Source organism: Hemiscyllium ocellatum, chromosome 17 (assembly GCF_020745735.1).
Source record: "Hemiscyllium ocellatum isolate sHemOce1 chromosome 17, sHemOce1.pat.X.cur, whole genome shotgun sequence".
Taxonomy (NCBI): domain Eukaryota; kingdom Metazoa; phylum Chordata; class Chondrichthyes; order Orectolobiformes; family Hemiscylliidae; genus Hemiscyllium; species Hemiscyllium ocellatum.
The window spans coordinates 23582119-23606761 of record NC_083417.1 but is presented as its reverse complement, the minus strand read 5'-3'; the positions used below and the strand labels follow the sequence as shown (position 1 = coordinate 23606761).

Genomic DNA, 24643 nt, shown 5'->3' with positions numbered 1-24643 from the left:
CAGCTACACATTTTCAGCTTTAGTACTGGTTCTCTACTTTGCAATATTATTCCTATTGAAATATAGCTTTATACTCAGATTTTACTTGTTATATCCTTAATCCTGAGAGTTATTGTTGCACTGCACCTGTTCAGGTAAGTATTCCAACACAACCCTGGTATCTGAATGCCTTGAAACTAATTGGCCCTGATGATTTTTAACAGGCTCTTTAAAAAAGTTATTTCAGATCATAACAAAACCCCCATGGGACTGTTGAATTGGGAGTTTTCCATCATTACACTGACTCCCTGAGCATTCTGCTAGTCTTCAGCAAGAATTATGCTGAAGAAACCTGTAGATAGTCGACAGAGGATTAGGACCATTCTTCTGGTGCAATATTTTAAATACCTACATCTCTACATCAGGTCTGAGGCATTTAATTGCATTTCTTCATTTATTTCCCTGTCTGCTTTCCTAAGCACAGTCCATTTACTGAATGCTTGTTGGCTCATAATAAAACCAATTCAGAAGAATAAGCAATACAAAGAAAAATATTGACAAAGTATGTAAGGGTAGTCTTGAAAGATGAGCCTTCCAATGAGATATTTGAGACTGGATTGTTAGCTGCGGAATCAGTGGTATCTCCAATTTGTGCTCCTGTCTCGTGTGGCTCTAACTTGGGTGGGCTTGGCTTGGATGGTGCAGGTGGAATCAGTAACTTTTATTGATTCCTTTCCCTCACCCAGTGACAAGTTTCCTTCTTGCTATTCAGTTACCCCTTGCTGGAAAGTGTATTTCAACAGATGCTAAGTGGAAATAGGATCAGGCTCAACTTTGGATTCTGTGCTCAGTTAGTCCACGGGCATGCCTTGTCAATGTCTCTGTGAGAAAAATTGCTACTTTGGTGAGGTACAACACTGTTGTTAATTCATGCAGTTGTGCACTTGAATCTGAAGTTTTAAGTATGTGAGAAAACTGGTCGAGGCAGCTTTTGTTTTATAATTTACTGTGACAAGTAAATATATATTCCTGCAAAATGTTGACAAGTTGCAAGATACATGCCAGCACAGTGCTCAAAGGCGCTCCTGTCGTAACACAGGCAGTGCTGTTTCATGGAAGGTCTGGTGAAAAGCCAAAAGGTTCTCTCTTTTCTTCCAGATTCAAGCAAGTATTTGGCTGAAGAATGGAGGAAGAATGATTTTTGCTTTGTACCTTTGCTGCACAAAGCCAAGAATGCCTTGGCTGGACTGTAAACAAGACCGTAACAGTGAATAATAGACTAGCATAGAGCATAAATACCTTGAAAGACATGCTACAACTTATAATTAGAAGACAAAGAAATATTAAGCATGGTTTACTTTACGAAACTTGATAGAAATGTTTCCGGACCTTCGGCCAATGAGATGTGAGAGTTGGGAAGCAATAAGGTTGTTTGAAAATATCCCAAGAGAAAGTTAAACAGAAAGTAAAAATCTTGCGTTCTGAATTGGAAGATTTTCTGGCAAGCATTCTGACAGTTTGAGTTTGTCACAATGTACTGAGGTAGTCTCTGAATACTAGAGTAACTCTGTGTGTGAAATGAGTCAAATTGTCTGCTCCTTGAGAAAGGCTTGAATGTTCTTGCAAATTAGCCACATGTAGCCAAAGTTAACCACAAGAGTGGCAGCCTGTTCAAAATAAATAGAAGGGAAGACTTGATGGAAGGAAAAATTTTTCATAGGACACTACACATTGATTTTTCACCTTTGGCAATGGGGTCAGGTCTGATTTAATGTAATCGTTATTTTCAGATTAATATTGTGCAGGCCATGACAGATGTCCACAAGACAAACTTTGCACATCAAATGGTACTTAGAATCCAAACTTTTCTTGGATCCCTGAAGGACAGGTGTGCGGCACTGAGAACATTTCTTTTCCCTTTCGTCCCTTTTAATGGACAAATTCGAATAAAAAGGGGAAAGGATTGCGTAGATTTAATGCCAATCTTCCAGAAACTTATGCAAACCTTTCGCTGTCAGCTTTGGATTCCCACATGGGCGTAGATCCAGAACCCAGAACTGTTGCCAACTCAGCATTGAATTGCAGTGTTATCATTGAATGCTAGTTCAGAAGGCAGAAGAACGTCCTTGTAATTCAAAAAGGGACTAGTTCTTTGAGGCTGGGTCACGGGAGGAGCACAAATCTTGGCTTACTTTACAACTTATATCTGATCTTGGGAGTGCTTAATGCTGATGGGGTTTAATATCTTAGCATTGCCGTTCCTCATATTAACAAGGACAAAGTTCACTATAAAGAGGCAAACTAGTTTGAGGTGTTAAACACTACTTTGCAGTTTGGACAAAGCAAACTGAAGTTATCGTTAGTTGATGCAAACAGAGGCAGGTACACCTTGTCTCCTCCAGAGAATCTGCTGTCCATAACTGTGCTTTGTATCAGGATAATTTGCCCGGCTCCTTTTTGCAAAACTTAAGCCACCATACATTGCATACTTAAAAATATCTGAAATTGAATGCTTTCGAGCAAAGTTTACAAAATCCAGTATTTCATTGAGAAGTTTTTGCAGCCCACACAATCCGATTCAAGGCTAAAGAGATCGGAATGCCACAGAATGTGAATATTATCAGCATCATGAGATATACCTGCACTTGGAACTTTTTGTTAAAACTTGGTACTTTCTGTAACAGTGTGTTTGACATCATCAAACCACACAATAATATACAGTTGCAAATTTTCTAAGTTATGTTTAACAAAATTGCAATTGCTTCCATATATGAATCTTAGAGAGTACTGATTAAAGCTGTTATTTTCTACACCATTAGGCTTCTGATCTGACGCAAGACTTTAAATGCTTTAAAGATATAGTCCAAACTATCTGTGTTTCAAAGACAATTTGTTTTACAAAAAGAAAACAGAATGCAACATTCAGAGATAAGTTTGACGTGGAACTCTGCTGGCTCAGTAATTATACCATAGAATTAATGCACTTTTGCCTCACTGTTGCCCTCCACATCAATGTCAGACACCACCGTTCAGATATAACATTCAGGATAAAACTCTATTTGCATTGTTGTATTGTGCTTCCATTGTGCATTGCCCAATTGTGAAATACTCACCATTTTATTTCACTCAAATACCCTGTGTTGTGTCAAACCAAAGTCTGTAAATGTCACTTTTGTACCAATGTGTGAATGTGTGCGTATCTAAACTTTCCCATTCAGGATTTAAAATCAATCACTTCTATATCTTGCAATGATTTTAATTTAGACATGGACTGATTTCTTTCATAAGTAAAATGAGCTTAAAAAGTGCTCTTAGGTTAATAAAAACAGACAAAATCTATCAGGATAATTTGATCCAGTCTGAAGTCAGGTTTCAGAGCAAAGCATTTGCCTGGTACCTATTTATATATAGGGGCTTTGGGACAGGGAATGGCCATGTGAGGTCACCTGTAAATGAATAATAATGCACTCATTATATTTGGTCATTTTATTTACCTCTATTATTTAATTGAAATAACTCAATGCTGATGAATTTAATCAGTTATTCAATATCTGCAAGAGTGCACAATAGTAGTAGTGTGTACTATCTACAAGGTACAATGCAGCAAATTTCCAAGCCCCTCTCAACCGTATATTAAAAATATATAATTTGTAGCATCTAGAAGGATAATAGGTGTAGCGACGTAGAATGCTATCACCTCTTAAGTTTCCTTCCAAGCCACTTGAAAATATATTGCTGTTACTTTACTGCTCCTATGTCAAAGTCCTGGAATTGGTGTACCTATGGGTGTACATAAACCAGCAGGACTGCAGAAGTTCAAAAGGAAGCTTACCACCACTTTTCAAGGGTCTTTGGAGATGGCTGACAAATACTTGCCCTAAGGGTAATGCTCACATCACATGAAGGAAAGTTTCATCACCCACACGTTGGCATTTGTCCGATTGGTGGTGGAGTGGAGTCCGACATGGGGTCTATGCCAGGGCCGCAACTTTTTACAATTTACATCAATGTCTTAGATCAGCAGAGCAAAGGAGTGCTGACTAATTTGTAGATGACCCCAAGATAGGCAGGGAAGTATGCCATGAAGAAACAATGGGGAAGTTGTGGACAGAAATAGATAGTTTGAATAAGTGGTCAAAAATCTGGTAGATGGAGTATAATATGGGAAGGTGTGAACTTGTTTACTTTGGAAGGAAGAATAAAAAAGCAGAGTTAAATGGAGAATGACTGCAGAATTCCAAGGTGCAGAGGCATTTGATGTTCTGGTGCACAAATCACTGAAAGGTAGTGTGCAGGGACATAGTCAAGAAAGCTAAGGAATGCTGTCCTTTGTTACAAAAGGAATTGATTGTAAAAGTAAGGATGTCATGCTTCAGTTGTACAGGGCATTGGTGAGACCACATCTTCTACACTGCAATTTTGAGCTGCTTGTTGAAGCAAGATGTATATGCTTTGGAGATAATTTGGAGGAGGTTTACTAAATTGAGAACTGGAATGAGCAGATTGTCTTCTGAGGAAGGGTTGGACAAGCTGTTTTTTTTCCCCCTTGGCAAACAATGACATGAGACAAGTGGGTCCTACAGCAGAAGCACGAAAGTATCTTGATGCTGAAGTCCCAAATGAAAAATAGCCTTGTTGGGTGCAGTCAATGATGCTAAAGCAAAAGGGTATTGGAAGAGAATGGCCTAAGTCGGAAGAGTCAGCCAAGGAGATTTTGAATCAAAACCTGACAGCACATTGTTCCAACCAGCAGACATTGGTGAAAAAACAGACAACCCCATGTTACAAGACACAAACACTTTAAAGATCATATGTGCACTATATGTAAATATCTGCACAAAGTGGGACGAGCTAGAATACCAAATAGTTGCTAACATTTGAAAATAGTACATGTATAAAGTTAGACATTTGGGTAACTAAAAATGTACATGATGTATGTTGTTTTTATTTTTTTTGTACCAATAGCAAGGTGTTTGGATTGAAATGCAACCATGTATTTGTCAATGTAGCCTGCTGTGACCTCTAACGCAAGGCTGTAGTAGACAGTATGTCTGAGTATACTTCAGTAAAATCTTCATGTTAACACACTGCTGTGTTGTATACTCAAAACAGCAGCAGAAGGTAGAACTCCGAACCCGAATTGTGAAAGAAGGAGACTTGGCCAAGGTGATTTTTGGCCTGTCGATGTTGATGAGCAATCCTCTCAAAATACTGAGAGCTAGGATCAGGGTCATGCTCGATTTCAGGCACAAACCTAAGGGTGATCAGGTACCATCAAAATGAATCCATTGTGCTAGAGGACCATGCAAATTTGTTCCTATTGCATTATTGTGTTGGTGAAAGCCACTTATGCTCCAAGATAAAGTGAAAGTGGTGACAGGTCAGCCTGTGCTGATTCTAGACCTATGAGACAGTGAGAGGGAAAGAAGTGGGAAAGTGGAGAACATGTAGTGAACAACAGAGGCTTTAATTTAGATACTGAGCCAGGATAAACTGTCTTACTCCATCTGGAAAGTTATTTAACTTGATGGCAACTTTCCACAGTTTTGATGAGAAAATAAAGAAGTGAAAAAAAGGCACATGATATCAGCAATAGAAATCAGGAAGTGTATCTCAAATGCAGAAATAAGGCTAAAGCTGGAATAAAGAAAGCCACGTGAAAGCATGAGGAAAGGATGGCAGATTGAGCCAAACAAAAAAGTAAGATGTTATTCAAATATGATAATAGTCAGGATTGACAAAGGATAGAGTGAGGCCCATAAGGAACAAAATGGGGGGTGGGGGTGGAGGAGGTGTGAGGGGTTGTAAACTGCTCACTGAAGGAAAAGGTATGGGAGAGGTACAAAATTAATACTTTGCTCCTGTCTTTACCAAATTAGACAACGGTGACAATAGCCCAGTTTAAAGTAAGTATTGAGCAACTAAGCAGTGTAGTAACAGATGAAGAAGAGTTGTTAAAAAGACCAGCAGCACTTCAGGTAGAGAAGTTGCCAGGCCCAGATGGGATGCATCCTCGATTGCTGAGAGAGGGGGTAAGGGAGAAAATTGTGGAGAAATTTTCTAGGTCTCTCCGAAGATAGGATCAGTCCAGGGAACTGGCGGATTGCAAATGATATGACACTGTTCTTTAAGAAAGAGGCAAAGGATAACCCAAGAAACTACAGATATGTCAGTTTGACATCAATAGTGGGGAAACTGACAGAAGCCATAATACACAATAATATAAATATATACTCAGAGAAAAATACGTTAATGCTAGACAGTACATATCACTTTGTCGAAGGCAGGTCACATCTGAAAATTTTTGAGTTCTTCGAGGTGACATAGACAGTGGCTGAGGGTGGTGCTGACGATATAGGGATATTCTATCTCCACTTGTTGGTGCATCTGTAATGAGGGGCACAATGTCAAGATTGTCAGCAAGAGAGCTAGGAGTGAGATGAGGAGAAGCTTCTTTACTCAGAGAATTGTTAGGATTTGGAATGCATTGCCTGGCAGAGTGAGGCAGGTGGATTCCATACAAGATTTCTAAAGAGAGCTTGATATGTAGTTGAAAGTGAGTTTAGAGGGTTACTGCGATAGGGCTGGACAATGGGACTAGCGGTAACTTTTTTTTGAGTTTTTGTATAGATATGATGGGTCAAATGGCCATCTTCTACATTGTAAAACGCTATGATCCTAGTTTCTGTTAATACTGCTTGTTTAACTTGTGTGCTTAGGAAACTCGAACCTGTTTTATAAAGGAGCATAAATTAGACTTTAGGGCCTTGAATTAGCACAGTCAATTGGTCTTATGCCAGTTTCAGGTAGATACCATGAGTGACTATGGGCATTTTGTAGATGATAGTTTGCATATCCAATACGCACTGAAAATGTGCATCCTTGACTTTGAAAGCAGATGTTGTGAATCCAATTTCTATATCCACATAGCCACATAATTTTCAAATTATCACAACCACCTATGTGCATTTTTCACTGTAGTTTCTTATTTTGTGTTTTATCCTTTAAAATAGTTCACAATGTTGGCCAGAGAGCATCCATAGGCTGTTGTCTTTCTAATTTGCTGGTATATAACAACAACAAAAAATCAATAAGACAACTGCACTTTTAGTATGTTTGTGGAAGGTCATCAATATTGTAATTGGCTCTCATTTGTAAGTATTAAAGCAAAGAACAATATTACCTATTTGACACAAGGTCATCTTTAGAAATTGTTGTTTGGAAGGAAGCTATTGGGGATGTTCCAAACTTCCTGGAACCAGCTCTGTTAAATCATTCCAAAGTCCAGGATAACCCACTTAATCAAAACTTAAACAAGATCACTCGGAAAGATTATAAATCATAAAATAGAACATATTCAAAGCTGGAGAATCACTGTGTTATTTCAGGGAATTGAGATGGAGCCAGTCATCCGTTTGGTATATCACCTACTCTCAGAGCTACTTGAATATCTGTGTCAACAAAATCAAAACTGCTGGAGAAACTCAGCAGGTCTTGGCAGCATCTGTGGGGTGAAAAACAGTTAATATTTTGAGTAATGTCCAAGTATTTCAAGTTCATGTTGGACTTGTAATATTAACTATGTTTTTCTCTCCACAGATCCTGCTGGACCTGCTGAGTTTCTCCAGCACTTTCTACTTTTATTTCAAATTTCCAGCGTTTGCAGTTCTTTGTTTTATTTGAACGCTGTGTTGTATTCTTTATGTAGATTGAGGCACCTCATTTCAGCGGCATTTTCCAGTCTTGCAATTCAATCGCTGTTATTTCCTGTCCCAATGAACTGAAAAGCCCAATGTCACCACATTGCCATTCACCGAACAACAATATTTTATGTCTGAGTAGCTTCACTGCAGCCATCTCTTTAATTATAATATGCATATTTAGCTACTCAGCTTGGAAGTGAACAAGATTTATGGCAGGAGAATGTAGGAGTCCTTACTGGACATGTGCAGTTGGGTTAACTGAAGTGGGGTGGATGAGGGAAAGATACTGGCACAACTAACATATTTACGTTCTGTAAATTCTGTGTTTTTTTCATAATTATGCATACAGTGCAAAAATTAATTTTTATATGGAGACAGAGGGTTGTGGTGGAGGGATGCTGTTTGGACTGGAGGCCTGTGACCAGCAGTGTACCACAGAGATCAGTTTTTTTTCATTTATATACATGGTTTGTTTATGAATATAGGAGCGTGGTTATTAAGTTTGCAGATTATATTAAAAAAGGTGGTGTATTGGAAATTATCCTTGAGTACAACACGACCTTGATCAAATGGGCCAATAGCCCGAGGTGTGGCAGATGGAGATTAACTTAGATAAATGCAAGATATTGCATTCTGGTTAGACAAACTGGGGCTAGACTTATATAGTTAATGATAGGGCCCTGGGAAGTGTTGCTGAACAAAGAGACCTAGAGGTTCAGGGTCATTGTTTCTTGAAAATGGAGTCGCAGATAGACAGGGTGTTTGGCACATTTGCCTTCATTGGTCAGAACTTTGGGTACAGGAGTTGGGGCATCATGTTGCAGCTGCACAGGAGACTTGTGAGGCCACTTCTAGAATGCGGCACACAATTCTGGTCGCCCTTCTATAGGAAGGATGCTGTGAACCCTTGTGAAACCTGAAAGGCTGCAGAAAAGATTTACAAAGATGTTCCCAGGACTGGAGGGTTTGAGTTACAGGGAGATGCTGATTGATTGGGATTATCTTCCCAGAGCATCAGAGGCTGAGGTTATAGAGGTTTATGCAATCATGAGCATGGATAGGCTGAATAGCCAAGGTCCTTTTCCAAAGGGAGGGGAGTCCAAAACCAGAGTGCTTAGGTATAAGGTGAGAAGGGAAAGATTTTAAAATGGGCCTGAGGGGTAACTTTTTCACACAGAGGGTGGTGTGTGTATGGAACAAGCTGCCAGAGGAAGTGGTAGATGTGATTGCAATTACAATTAAAAGGCTTCTGGATGGGTTTATAAATAACAAGGGTTTCGTGGGATTTAGGCCAAATGCTGGCAAATGGGACTAGGTCAGATTGGGATGTCTGATTGGTGCAGACAAATTGGACTGAAGGGTGTGTTTCTGTGCTGTATGACTATAAGTATCCCGTGGATCCTGCTGTGACTTCAGTTTTAACATAAACGTACACGCATTATTACTAGAAACTCCCATTCTCTCAATCTCTATCTGGTGGCAGAGTTATTTTAATGAGTGACCGAATGGTTTTTATGATGTTTTCATTGGATTAGTGCGAGGAAATTCAGTTATGGTAGAAAAATGGAGCAAAATTTCTTGTGTCCAAATTTTCTTGAAGCGTGTCTGCACAGTTATTCAATGCTTTTATTTCAGGAAATTTGGAGCCAGTGTCTTTAATGTAATGACTAACTTGTGGATGCCATTAACATTATTATGTTGCATAAATGGCTGTTTGCAGACCTTCTAATTGTAGCAGTGGCCTTTGTACAGTATCATCTTGGTTGTTAGACTTAGGAGATCAATAAGTCCCGTTTGGACTGTTCACACACCCTGTTCTCTGTTGACCTGTAATTGCAGCAATTATTCAACAGATCATAAAACATATTACCCTCTGAAAGTAGTAGTCAAGCCAACTATTGTGACCCACACTACATACAGCAAAGCACAATTCAACAAGAATGATGCCTGGGTCCTCCCAGTCCCCAGGCAATGCATTTGCCATTTGATTTAGTCCCGTTAAGTGCAGAATGAACACTTCCACAGTTGTTTTCCACCTTCAATGACATTATAATTTTGAGTGTAATGAAAATCAACATAAATGAATGACTATGTAGGAGTGGTTTAACTAAGGATACTTTTTCTGTGTTAGTCATAGCTTTGGTTATGGATTAAATCATTTCATCTGTAAATGTGGTGACGTGTTCTACATCAGGAGCAAAGGTCAAAGCTGAAAGTGATCATCCCTTCCTTTTGTTATTTTCATTTCTCCAAATTGAGAAATTACTAAAGTGAGGCAGAACGCGAAAGAACTTGGGCAAATATTCTCTCAGCAACCTAGAACTCTAAACAGCAACCACTGGTTCATTGTTCAGTCCTTTTTTTTAGGAATAAGGGCTGCCACAGTAAACATTTAAATTTTCCTCCTGTTAATAAAGCCAACATCACTTTTATGAAACAATAATGAAACTGCTAGAAAGGCTCAGGTGGTCTGGCGGCATCTGTGGAGACAAAGCAGTATTAACGTTTCAGGTCCAATGAAACCGCCCCCCAAAGAACAACCTTTATGAAAGGTAGCTCACTCAAGAGTAGGATTTTTGGGGTGCATTTTCTGAATCGAGAAAGGAGGAAAGAAAATCTTTCTATTTATCTAGTGCCTTTTGTATCTGCAAGATGCCCCAAAATTCTTGACAGTGAAGCGCTTAGAATGTGTCAAATATGGTTCTATTGTAGGGAATGTGGCAAACTGTTTATAAGCAGTAAAGTCTCACAAGCAGTAAGATAACAATAACCAGGTATAACAGAGTCAGTACTTGATTTCAGATATAAATGACCTGTATGAAATTTGTATATGTTTTGGTTTGAAGCATTATGTAACTGTGCATTTTGACAGAGTATTCCTTTCGAAACTAATGGAAAAAACAAAAATGCTCATAACAGTCAGAACCATTTCAGATGGAATGTAAATTTGATTCTTTAGAGTATTGTGAACTGGTAAAATTATCATCAAATGTACACTGTTTTCTGGCTATTCTCTTAACCAGAACTGTTGTTGGACTTCTGTTTTGTTTTAAAACAGTTGCAGATAATTTAAAAATCCAATTTGTGAAATTTTGCAAAAGCAACTTCATCCCTACTCCATTCTAAGTTTCACTTTGTGTCCAGTGAATTCTCCGTTGATGAATACACACATTATAATTTTCTTCGACATAATTAATGAACAGAAGTCATCATTAATCCATTTCTAACAGCTTTCCACTTGTGCCTAACAATCGTTTTCACCAGAAACCTGAAGATTGAGGTTTTAAATTTAATAAGAGGTTTTGATAAAGTAAACAGGGAAAAGAAGATTCCCTGTGGAGATTAGTCAGTGACAAGTTATTTATTCAAAATTATTTGGAAAAAAGATCTAGTGAGGACATTAGGATGCTTTTGCCACTGAGTTGTCAGGTTCTGGGACACTCTATGTCCAAAGATGGTGCAAGTTGACTTTCATATACAATCTTAAATAAAGAGTTCATAGAATAGAATCCCTATGGTGTGGAAGCAGGCCATTCAAGTCCACATTAATTCTCCGATGAACATCCCACCCTGATTCTCACCCCACCCATGCCCTCTACCTATAACCTTACATTTCCCATGGCTAATATATCTAGCCTATGCATCCCTGGATGCTACTGGCAATTTAGCATGGTCAATACACCTAACCCGCATATCTTTGGACTCTGGGGTGAAACCAGAGCACTGGAATAAACTACGCAGACATGGGAAGTATGTGCAAACTTACAGACAGTCGCCTGAGGGTGGAAATGAACCCGGGTTCCTGGTGCTGTGAGGCAGCAGTGCTAACCACTGAGTCACCATGCTGCCAGTTAGACAGTTTACTTTAAGAGGAACTTAGTAGAGTTAACAGGAATGAGGGACTCTGCTACACTGCTCTTTCAAAAGGCTAGCATAGATATGATGGGCCAAATGGCTTCCTTCTGTAATGTATGTTTTTTCATGTGTGAAAGATAAAGGAGTGCTTTGTAATTGTATGTCCTCAAAACGTTTGAATTACTTTACACTAAAATGGTAATATGATTTCTTTAAAGGAAGCTGCCCTAACAATATAGAGCTCCCCTTCTGATTAAGCCCCAAATTGTAATAATGCAAAAGGATTTTTGTTAACTGACCTGCTCCCAGTTATTGTCTACAATCTTGGTAATACTCAACATGGCTCAGTGTGCATCAGAAAATAAACAAATACATGTGGGTGAAGATTGGATTATCAGTCCACGGCTGCTCAACACTCTGTGGTGATATGCACTGCTGATTGCAGTTAGTGATGCAGGGAAATAGTATCACATTTCAGTCGCTCTTCCTCTGCCCGTCAAAATAGCTCACTTTGTGTTGCATTAACTTATGTTGGCACTGCTTTGAACTATTTCCAGAAGATCAGTGTCTGCGAACTGATTCCTGGCGTTCATTCTGCCAACTTCCTTGTGGCTGCCTCAGACCTGAAGCCCATATTTTATAATTCCACACCACTGCTGCAGAGATCAAGTAGCTGAATTTGGCAACATAAGCCTGGAAACCTGTTCACTTGCCGCCTTGTATCCAAACTAACATGGAGGTAAGATAAAAGCAGCTTTAAAGGAGACAAAGGAAGCCCATGACCAGCATGTCCAATGCAGAGTTTGCAGCTGTGGAGGCACTTTAATATTGAGCTGAAATTGGTGCTGTGGAAAAGCAAGGGCCAGAGAGTTGTACTGCAGAGGAATTAAAGCAAGAATTAGCCATTTTTACATGAATTGAGAAATGAACTTCAAAGCAACTTTTATCCTCCTGTTAGCACATTTCTGTTGTTAACCTTGGTGGGGAATGGTTGTGTGGAGGAGGGTGATGTCAGTGGTGAGGGCAGTAATGAGTGGTAGCAAAAAAGCCTACTTATAATAATGCTACTATTAGTTGATGTTTGTCATCATCTCTCCTGTATCAATTGCACAGATACAAAATTGCAGTAAACATCCTTAAATTAGAACTTTGAGATTCAATCATATGCTTTGTACTTTGCCACTCAAAATACAGTTAATATTATTCACAATGATTGACAAATATTGCTTAACTGTCAGCCTTCGTTTGCAAATTCTGTGGAAATTTAATAAAATTTAAACAACATGTGAAAAGCACAGCAACACCCCCATAACAATGACTTGCAACAGGACTGCTTCTTGCAGTTGGACTTTCATTGAAATATTTAATTTCTCTAAGTTGTTTAGAGCATTCTGTCATTATTTCTGTTGAGATTGATAAACCTGGCATGCTTTATTCATGCAATTCATGTTACTGTGTTAGTGCATTCCTGGTCCATATGACACTCCTAATTGCATCACCTAGACAGCTATCAAGAATAGAATGTGCTGGAGAACTCAGCAGGTCTGGCAGTATCTGTAAAGAGAGAAATAGATTTGACGTCTCAAGTCCATGAGAAGATGCATTGGATTCGAAAGTTAGCTGTTTCCCTATCCACAGAGGCTGCCAGACCTGCTGAGCTTCTGCGGCACTTCCTGTTTGTATTTCAAATCTCCAGCATCTGGAGTTTTTTTTTGCTTTAGCTGACAAGAACGTGTTCATTTGAAAAGATTTGGTCAAGTAAATATATATGGATAATTTTGCAAGTCTGTACTAATGGTGAGCAACTTTGCCCACTGACGTTGCAAGTGAATAATTTGACATGCACTACAAACATTCTTTCCAACCCATGGGTCCTATGGAATTAACCATTTGCTTTTTTCAAACTGGTTTAGAAAATTTTCATAATTGGCCTCTTTTTGTAGAGCAGCAGTTCAAGATCTCCTGGTGAACACAAGGCACTTTTGCTCTGGTTAAACAACATGAAGGATGAACTGATTAGATCAGTTTATGACAGTTTAGGTAACAGATCTAACTGCAGCGATCACAAAAGAATTGTTGGAGCACCAGCCTTGACCACATCCTGCCGTTGATTGGCATTAGTTGTTTGGCTTGTTACTGTCAGCACAGCTGTAACGTAGCACAGCCTGACTCCAGATATAGCACTGTTACGACAGAGCAACCTTTACAAGGTCAGTAACCAAATCAAGAAACAGGGTTTAGCTTCAAAGGAATAAATATGTTGTTCATATCCTGCGCAAAAATATTCTGGAGAAGACATGTTGCCAAGCATTTCAGAACACAATGAAAATGTAGTATCAACACATGTTTGCATTTATACCATGTACACTTCCATGGAGGTGGGTACAATTATAACATTTAAAAGACAGCTGTTGGATATATGATTAGGAGGGGTTTAAAGGGATATGGGCCAAATGCTAGCAAACGGAACGAGATCAGATTGTGATGTCTGGTCAGTGCAGATAAATCTGTTTCCGTGCTGTATGACTCTATGACTTGACATAAACCTCCCATTGATATCTTACTGTTATGCATCAAAATGCGAAAGATGGACTTGTAGCAGAATTGACTCATTTGTAACATATTGATTCAGGTACCTGGAAAGTTCCAATCTGTAATGGTTAGTATGGTATATCTGTGTGTGAAATGTGGAGAGAGCAAGATGGATTAGCCAGCCCGTGGTGTATTAATAAACACCTTCCAAGTTTAATTTCTCTCACAGTCTGGGAGTATTCTGAAGATTTTTAATTGTATTGCAACAGCATCCACAATAGGTGTACAATGAATATTGTCATATAGTAATTCATCAACACCATCCTCCCCAACATGGTCACACTGTTGCTGTCACGCTCACTGTCTCACTCACACACTCACGCTCGCTGTCACTCTCACTCCACAGCAGACTCAGTTAAAACTCCTCCTTTCTGTCTTTGCTAAATAATCCAATATGAAAGTAAAATACTAGATTACAGCCAAGGGCAAAATTATGCACAGGTTGTAAACTGAGCAGTGTCTTTCTGCCCAGAGTCCACACTTGGAAGGAGATAGAGTGGTAATTGGTGAACAAATGCAGTTTTAGTAACTGAACCTCTTCCCAAGCCTGCAGCACTGTACATTGCTAAACTACTCTAATATTTTGTTTTTAAAAGGAGTGCGATTGTCCTTTAACAAAAATTAACTAAAATTAGCCTGGTCATTGCAGAGCTGTAGTGAGCTATTGTAGCCAATTACTCCAAATAGAACTTGAGCATATACATTAACCATGTTTAAGCTGTTCCTCATGCTGCACTGATCAACATAGTGCATCCTCAAAGTCAGTACTTTACTCATGTAATCTTTACTCAGCATCAGGGATCTGGGTTCTATTACAGTCTCTGTCTGTGCACATTCTCCCCGTGCCTGTGTGGGTTTCTTCCCACAGTCTAATGATGTGCCAATTAGGTGGATTAACCATGGAAAATGCAGGGTTACAGAGATAGGAAGTCAGGGGCAGGGGGTTTTGGATGGGATGTTCTTTGGAAGGTCATTGTGGAAGATGGGTCGAATGGCCTGCTTTCATACCATAGGGACTCTATGATTTCTATGAACCTTGCTGATTAATACCACTTCGATTATACAGATTGTTGAAAATTTGAATTGCTAATGTGAATATACTGGAGAAAAGAATTACATGCCAACCAACTTTTTCCTTTCTTAAAAAATGCAGCACTGTGTTGGTAACAAAAATATTAGCTTTTCCTGCCTCACCCTTTTATCAAAACAATGAGCATGTCTAATACTTTTCATGTGAAAATCTGTATTAGGTCAAGTTAAGTAGAATTCTCTACATTTCACTTTTGACTGTCACCTCAAGTTTCAAAGTCTTCTAATTTATTTATTAATTATGTCCTTTCTGCTCCTTTCAGAAAAAGATCTACAAGTACAAAAAGGTACTGAGTAACCCAAGTCGCTGGGAGGTTGTGTTGAAGGAGATTCGGACTCTGGTGGATATGGCACTTTTTTCACCTCTTCAGGATGATTCCATTCACCAGGCACCACTGGAGATAGTCTCTAAGCTTCTCTCAGAGGTATGGACCAACTGTTCCATTTTGGCATGTACTATTTTAATCAAATTAACATCATTTCTGAGCCTTTTTTTTTAGTACCTACCAATTCTCTGTAGCTTTGAACAAAAGGTACAGAGCACTGGTTAACTTATTAACTTTGTATCTTGTTAACTCTTACTAACATTCAAGAACAGATTTTGATAAACAATGTTCTTGGAAATTCCTATTTTTGGTTTCTGTCCCTTTTTGGTTATGATTGTAACAAGGTCAGCCAGATGGACCTCATAGAAATGTTAATCTAGTCCAATCAGGGAACCTGGTTGACTGATCTTCTCAGGAGTGTCAGCAATTCTGCTGATTCTGAGAGCTGACTCTGAAGGAGCTGGATGAGTGTCCAGGACTTTTCACATCTAACTGAAGGGGAATTTGGCGATTGGCCTCTGTGGAGTTATTTCAGGTTGTACATTGCAGCTTCCTTGGATGTAGTTAGAACTGGGCCTGAACCTGTACAAAAGGCAGGCCTTCAAGGGCTGTTCCTGGTCTCCCAGCTTACTTGCCTCATACACATCTTACCAGGTACCGATGTTCAATTAAACAAGGGCATGATTTCTGTGAAAGTTTCAGAATCCCAAAGTGGGGACCAAATGGGGGACCCGAGTCTGCGTCAGCAAGTCCAACACTGCAGTTTCCCAGAATCAGCCTGCAGTCTCTAGGTTGCTCACGCTCTAGAAACTTGATGGGCCCACTGAGAGAGAGATGGACACTGCTGGGACAGGTGGTCAATGTGAAGGTGTACAGAGATATAATACATTCGGTGGGTGAAGCTGGTCGCCAGCTGGGAGCAGAGGAAGAAGTCTTCTGTTGGATTACTGTGGGCCACTGCAGCCCTGCCAACATGTCAAAGTATATACAGCTTTCCCTCAAATAACTAAAATATATTGACATCTCTATTAAAATAATTGTTGTGCAGAATGTCATTTACAATCGCCTGCAATACCTTTACTGCATTCTTATGTTGTCCAGAATCGAAAGCTGGCTGAGTTAAATTAAACATCTTTGTTAACTGTAGCCAGTGTAACTTTTAAAATATAAGCAGCTAATTTTAAGTTTCATTTTCCTTTTGTGTATCCTTCCAGAACCTCAAGCTAACAACCCAGGAGCATGAAAATATCATTGTGGTAAGTCTTTATGTAAGAGTGATGTTCGGAGAATTTTGTAAGTATAGAACCTGCAGAACCTTGAATATGTCTACAAGTTTGGTGCAAACTTTAGAGGTTAACACTTCCCAGCAAGGTTCCTTGTTTGCTTAAAGAACTGATTAGATGTCTAGGCATGGTCTTCAGTGCACCTAATTCTCAATTCTCTCGTTTCTACTTCAATTAAGGGAAAATCATTAGGGATTATTGGTTCAATACACTGAACCTCAATTTTTTTTTTCATCAAATTTCTTACTTCTCGTGATGTTTCATGCTGGACTCCTTTACCTGAGCCTTTCTACCTTTTAACTAATACAAGACAGATAAAAACAAAGTTTACAGACATCTAATCATAGTAGTTATCTCCAAACCGATGAGTATAACCTACTTGCAGTGCATTGGGCCATCTCTTTCAGAGCAGTGGGAGAAAGTGGGAGTCTTGATGATGTGTTTGATCATTTTGTAAGATCCAATGTGTCAAATCTGCTCCTGGGTATTTGCTTATCATCATATACATCATGCTGCTCAGTTGTCATTAAATGTGCAGGTAATCTTAATTGTTCCTCCACATTTAGAAGTTTTATCACATTTTCTTATGCTTTGACAAAATTAGACATTGGCCTGAGATTCCTGTTCTGGCAGTTTTGATTTGAATAATACTTTTCTGATATTTTATAGTGAGAAGTACACAAGTGAAAGCTGAAAATGCTTTTAAAAGCACCAAATTATGCAATTCTTGTTGGACTGGTTTTGTCTCAAAGGAGTGCACCATATTCATCCAACTGTGCATTATCATCGTTTACATTTTCATTTGCAGGAAAACAGGGCAATATGATTTGCAGGAGTGTAGTCCAACAAAAATTATATCTGAGTGGAGAAAGGAAGTATTAGGGGAAAGCAACTAAGCACAATATTTAAAGAGGGTGCTGAATGCAGGGGAAAGAGGGGTTTTACAGAGGACCATGGGACTTACATGGCCACTAGTGGTTAACCAGAGAGATTGATTAGTATGGTGGAGTGGGTGGTAATTTGTCCGAGTTAGAGGAACATAAAGTTTGAGCTGTATAAGTGGCATGTCATGGACTGTTATATTGGGGAGAGTCCAGGCCATGGAGGACCTTAAACTTAATTTGACACATTGGTGGACAGTGGTCCAATGTGATTCAGTGACAATGGGGGGAATGAGTGAACAGGATCTGGAACAGATTAGGACAAAGCAGAGTTTTTAATCAGCTCATATTTGTGATGAGGAGACATGTGATGCCATCAAGGAGAATATTTGAATAGTCAAGACTGGATTTCTTGAGGGTTTGTGACAACCTGTTCCTTTAACAAGGTGATGATGTTCTTGGTTTTAAACAGAGAGGTCATAAATGATACAGACTCCAAGTCTGGAGGTGAGGGGTTTTAGGACCATTTTGGTAATAGCTAATAGATACTGCCTCAGGCAGAAGGCTTTCAAGGTTTTAAAAAAAACACTTGTAAATGAAAGTGGAGTGACCAGTTCTCCCAGCTCAGCTTTGGTTTTTTAACAGCAGTGTGGAAAAAGCTATTGAACCCAAAGAAGTAGGTCCAGGCTAGTTCTCTTTCTTTCTTTCTCTCTCTCTTTCTCTCTCTCTCTCTCTCTTTCTTTCTCCCTCACTCTCTCCCTCACTCTCTCCCTCACTCTCTCCCTCACTCTCTCCGACTTCTCTCCTATAAGAACCTGTGTTTGATTTTACCTTTTGTGCCAAGATATTCTGTATTCTGTTCTCTTTTGTTTGTGTTTCATTTGATAATCGTGTAAATAGATTCTGTTTTGTTTAAAACTAAGTGGTGTGACCAGCTGATTATCTCCTGGAATATCCACTGTACACCTGCTTAAAGCAACTAGCAAAATTAGGGTCTGGGCTACCTTCTTTAAAATGTTTTGAAGAGAGGCTGGGGGGTGTATGGCCTAGTGCATAACAGGTTTCACCAGCAGATCAGCTGACATGGAGGTGGAGATAGGCTGATAGTGTTTAAAGATGAGGTAGATAGATTTTAACAAATATTGATAATTTGAAGGTTACAAGGAACTGTCTTGAAAGAGGAGTTGAGACCTGGGGCAGATGAGCCTTCGTCTTATTGAATGGTGGGAAGATTTGAGGGGTTCAAAGGCCTACTCCACTCCTTTACCTATTTCTTATGTTACGGATATTGAAGTAGGCGGTCCTTATGATGGAAAACATATTGTTCCAAAGCCTAGCTTGAGGTCAAACAAGAGTCCACATGTAGTAAATGTCTGGTGGCATCTGAGACAAAGGCTGGGGAGGGATTAGAATTGACTGCAAAGCAACAGATTTTGTGGTAGGGGCCAAAAGTAAAAGTTTTGATCCTCTCAACACTTCATTGGAGTGAAAACTGGTTCATTGTTGTTGCAATATCAAATTAACAAGATGGAGAATGAAGAGAATGTGTAGATCTGGGCTTATATTTTGTAACGTGTTCACATCTATGGCAGAGAGCTTTTCATTTCCACCAGTTGCAGATCTCTGCAGGAGTAGAGTTACAAAGCTGTTTGAGATCCTATTGTTGCTTAATGGCTGCTGTCTTTGCCTACATTACAGTCATTGCCTTCAAAGTTGACTTTTTGCCCGAAGTGCTTGAGATGCTTCAACATGATATCTCAGTCTAAGTACAAAGAACATGCAGTGCCATTGGGAAACTGCAATGTGAGCAACATATCTGGGCATTTGTTTAATTCACCTCCTTATTCTTAAAGAAATTAATCTGGCAATGTAACATAATGTTCAGAATTTGATGCCTATCATGATTAGGTGACATTGAGGGGAGTCAGTCTACATTGAGTCGCATTAAGCCAGACACATCCATATTGCTGGTTCATTTGTATGTTTCATATCTTCACACTTAGTGCTTTTCATTTGGGGAAAGATGTGGAAGTAGCAGGCTGAGTATCAACCAGTTTGAACCACTTTGTGGACATTTCTTCCATGGCTTACTGAGTTCTAGAGTGGGACTTGAACTTGGACCTCCTGCCTGGTCCAGCAGTGGATATTGCTGGGGAAGATGTGTCACTCAGAATTAACATTTGCCTTCCTGTGGGGACACACTGGAAGGCAAAATAAAATGTTTGAGGACTACTGCTATAGCCTGTGTTATGGAACGAAGCACATTGAAGATATTTATACTCACATATTTTGTTGTGATGTCATTTTCAGGGTGAGCCGGTGAGCAAATGGCATCAGACTGAAAATACTTTGCTACATGATTGCCTTTTTAAACCAAAAGCAAACCGACTTAAATGTTTGATTTGCCCAAAGCAAGATTGTAGAATAATTTGAATGCCTTATTTCTGTCCCTTAGGCAATAGCACCTTTGCTGGAAAACAACCATCCTCCTCCTGATCTCTGCGAGTTTTTCTGCAAGGTACTTATTTATACATCTTTGTTTGTCGATACTTGTTCGGATAGAGGGCAGAACAGGTCTTTTGCATTCAAATTTGCATTTGCTGCCAATCACTGAGGCGAGCGGCATAATTTTTTTTGTACTAGACTTAGCTGTTAATTGAAGCAAATTACGTGGAAATATACATCTTGCAAATGCAAAATTTAATCTCCGTAACCATCACTACATTATTAAACAAGTACATTCTAAAGGATTCCCTTGGGGTGTCTGGTTGTACAGAAGTGGAGAAAGCAGGGACTCTCGGATCGCTCACCTTAGAGTAAAGAAGATTAAGGGGAGATGTTCAAAATGAAGAGCTTTGATGGCAGAAGGGCCAATAACCAGAACTTATAGATTTAAAATATTTGGTAAAAGAGACAGAGGTAAGATGAGTAAGCAGTATTTTAGACAGCCAGTTCTGATGATCAGTAGCATACTCTCTGTGAGGGCAATGGAAGCAGATTCAGTAGTAACCCTGAATTGTAAATTGGATACGTACTTGCAAACGAAATCTTGATAGCAGAATAGGACAAATTGGATAGTTTTACAAAGGGTCGGTGAAGAACAAAGAGCCAATAGCCTGCACCTCTGCTTTCTGGTTCTATGATCGCATGCTCCACGTAGATTGAGTTTCAAAGATGTTCTTCTTTTGCAGCATTGCAGGGAACGGCCTCGATCGATGGTTGTCATAGAAGTGTTCACACCTGTGGTTCAGAGAATTCTCAAGCATAATATGGTATGTTTTGTACTCAATCCATATCACACATATTCGGAGCTTCCATGGTTGAAAAATATCTCTCCTGATTGAGAAGTATAATGATTCTTTCTTAGTCTGACCTGATAATGCAAATGAAACTTCTCAATTCCCCCGAATGAGCAAATACACCTTAGAATACACGGCAGAACTAATCGCTCAATTGTGGCTGAAACAGATTGGTTAGGTTTTGTAGCTTGAAAAGATAGTGTCTTCAAGCTTCAGCAGACAAAATTATAGTGTTGACGGAGAGACTTAAACATGGTCAGCACTTTGATCTCACCGTGTCATATAGGAATCCCAGTGATGTTCTCATGCTCGCTAAATTCAGAGCTATGATTAGATTAGATTCCCTACAGTGTGGAAACAGGCCCTTTGGCCCAAATAGTCCACACCAACCTCCCGAAAAATAACCCACCCAGACAGACATCTCTGCAACACTTTGATTCTATGCCTTCCAGCAGCGTAGCCTCCAACTCTACGTTGCAGGTGAAGAAAATTCTGGCCCAAGAATCAAGTGTGTTGATCTCGGTCAGCAATCTTACTGGATCAGATTGGATAAAGCTGACTGGTTTCTTTCCATGAAATATGATGGCATGTTTGGGTTTTTAATCTGGATTCATAGTTTCACAGTCACTTATGGCAAGCTTTCACTTGAATTTATTTTGTCTGCAATTGGACTGTGACAATGCTGTCAGAGAGTCATAGAGATGTACAGCATGGAAACAGACCCTTTGGTCCAACTCGTCCAGATATCCCAACCCAATCTAGTCCTACCTGCCAGCACAGTCCCATTTGAATAAGTTGATTAAGGATAGTCAGTATGGTTTTTTTTGAAGGGTGGATCATGCCTCACAAACCTTATTGAGTTATTTGAGAAGGTGACCAAACAGGTAGATGAGGGTAAAGCAGTTGATGTGGCGTATATGGATTTCAGAAAGGTGTTTGATAGGTTTCCCTGGTAGGCTATTGCACAAAACGCAGAGGCATGGGATTGAGGCTGATTTAGCAGTTTGGATCAGAAGTTGGCTAGCTGAAAGAAAGCAGAGGGTGGTGGTTGATGGGAAATGTTCATCCTGGAGTTCACTTCCTAGTGATGTACCCCAAGGATTTGTTTTTGGGGCCACTGCTGTTTGTCATTTTTATAAATGACCTAGCTGAGGGTACAGAAGAATAGGTTAGTAAATTTGTGTGAATGATACAAAGATCAGTGGAGTTGTGGATAGTGCTGAAGGATGTTGCAGGTTAGATAGGGACATAGATGAGTTGTAGAGCAGGGCTGAGAGGTGGAAAATGGAGTTTAATGTGAAAAAGTGTGAGGTGATTCACTTTGGAAGGAGTAACAGGAATCTTGGTTAAAAATCACACAACACCAGGTTATGGTCCAATAGGTTTATTTGGAAGCAGTAGCTTTCAGAGCACTGCTCCTTTATCAGTTGGTTGGTAGTTTCTTGGTATTGTAGATGAGCTGAGAAAAAATTTAAGGGCATTTAAATGGTCATTGGATAAACATATGGATGAAAATGGAATAGTGTAGGATAGATAGGCTTCAGATTGGTACAACACCGAGGGCTGAAGAGCCTGTACTGTGCTGTAATGTTCTGTGTTCTACTTGGCCCATATCCCTCTAAATACATCCTATTATCATGGAGTTGTAGATTCCCTAAAGTGTGGAAGCAAGCCATTTGGTCCAACAAGTCCACACAGACTCGCTGAAGAGTAAGCCACCCAGAGCCATTCCCCTACCCAATTACTCAACATTTCCCTTGACTAATGCTCCTAGCCTACACATCTCTGAACACTATGGGCAGCCTGAGGCAACCCACCACAGACACAGGGAGAATGTTCAAACTCCATATAAGCAGTCGCTCACGGCTGGAATTGAACCCGGTCCCTAACGCTGTGAAGCAATGGTGCTAACCACTGAGCCACTGTAATTTTAGAGTAATAGAGATGTGTAGCACAGTAACAAACTCTTTGGTCTATCTTGTACATGCTGACCAGATATCCTAAATTAATCCTGTCCCGTTTGCCAGCATTTGGCCCAAATCCCTTTCAACCCTTCCTATTCATCTAACCACCCAGATGCCTTTTAAATGTTATAATTGTACCAGCCTCCACCACTTCCTCTTGTAGCTCATTCTACCCTCTGTGTGAAAACGTTGCCCCTTAGGTCCCTTTTATATCTTTCCCCTCTCACCCTAAACCTTTGCATTCTAGATCTGGACTCCCCCGCCCCAGGGAAAAGACCTTGTCGATTTATCATATTCATGTTCCTATCTAATAGGAAGGAGATCAGAATTGCATGCAATATTCTAAAACTGGCCTAACCAATTGTCCTGTACAGCCACAACATGACCTTCCAACTCCTGTACCCAATACTCTGATCAATAAAGAAAAGCATACCAAATGCCGCCTTCGCTATCTTATCTACCTGCGACTCTACTTTCAAGGAACTGTGAACCTGCACTCCAGGGATATCTTCGTTCAGCAGCACTCCCCAGGACTTTACCACTAAGTGTACAAATCCTGCTCTGATCATTTTAATAAGGTTATTTTGTCCTTGGTTTTTTTCTAAGAGAGATCATATGGCAAAAGTGTCGAAATGTCTGGGAAAGAGCCTAGTTGAGCAATGGCAGAGGAGTGGTCAGTTTTCCCAGATTGTTTTAGTTGTAACGATGAGAAGCTGTTGTACTCCAGAGAAAGGTTCCATGCTGATTCTTGCCTGAACTTTCTCTCTGAAATCTCTCCTGCCTGTAAGAACCTGTGTTTGCATTTACCTTTAGCCAAGGGGTGTGTCTATGGGATGTTGGAATTGGAACAGCTCCTTAGTTAAGTTGTTCTATTGAGACGGTCGAGTTTTCAAATAGTTGTTATTCTAAATTCTGTTTCCTTTTGTGCATGTTTAGATATTGTATTTAAATAAATTCTGTTTTGCTTAAAGCGGAGTGGTTTGACCAACTGCATCAGTTCTGGAATATCCACTGCACACCTGCCTCTTAAAATAAGAAGAGTTAGGTTCTGGACTACCCTCATAACATAATTTGACGTGGGTCTGACCTGATCCATAATGGGGAAAAACTGAAGTGACATGGGCAATTTACTTGTTCACTTTAAACCTTGCTTGAGTGTTACCTATTATACAAACCTATAAAATTTCTAATTCTCGAAAAAGAAATTGCTATCTAAATTGTTTGTCATGTACATTGCAGGGTTCAGAATTTTATTTTTAAACTATAATTCAATGCTCTGGCTGAACTGGGACACTGTCATATTCGGAAGTTTGAGCATGCCTCCCTGAGCCTAGATTAGATACACTGAGTCATGCATATGTGTAAAACAAAAATGCAATGATTCGGGACACTCCCAAAGGAAAACAAAAGAGCCAGTTCCCATACAGCAAAAATTGCAACAATATGTGAACTTTAACAATAGAGAGGCATCAAGTCTGCAACAATGGTTGAAACTAGGGACATTGGGAAAATTGGAAACCATAGCAGAACCCTCTGTTCTTGTTTCATGCCAATGGAAGATATTCTGTTTTACAGGCCTTATTTCATACACAGAATAATGCCCTTAATGGAAGGGGGATCATGCAGATACAACCTGGTCATGATTCCTTCTGCCGCAGTTCAGTATTTGCAA

General features: G+C 39.6%; 1 protein-coding gene across 2 annotated transcripts in view; it reads left to right on the top strand.

Moving 5' to 3' along the window:
• Nucleotides 1-24643, top strand: part of cmip (c-Maf inducing protein) — a 220290-nt gene that overhangs the window by 135578 nt on the left and 60069 nt on the right. For both annotated transcript variants that reach the window (XM_060838000.1, XM_060837999.1), the window contains exons 4-7: nucleotides 15482-15643; nucleotides 16759-16800; nucleotides 20164-20226; nucleotides 20900-20980. In XM_060838000.1, the coding sequence (XP_060693983.1) occupies nucleotides 15482-15643; nucleotides 16759-16800; nucleotides 20164-20226; nucleotides 20900-20980 (348 nt within the window). The remainder of the gene's footprint in view (nucleotides 1-15481; nucleotides 15644-16758; nucleotides 16801-20163; nucleotides 20227-20899; nucleotides 20981-24643) is intronic.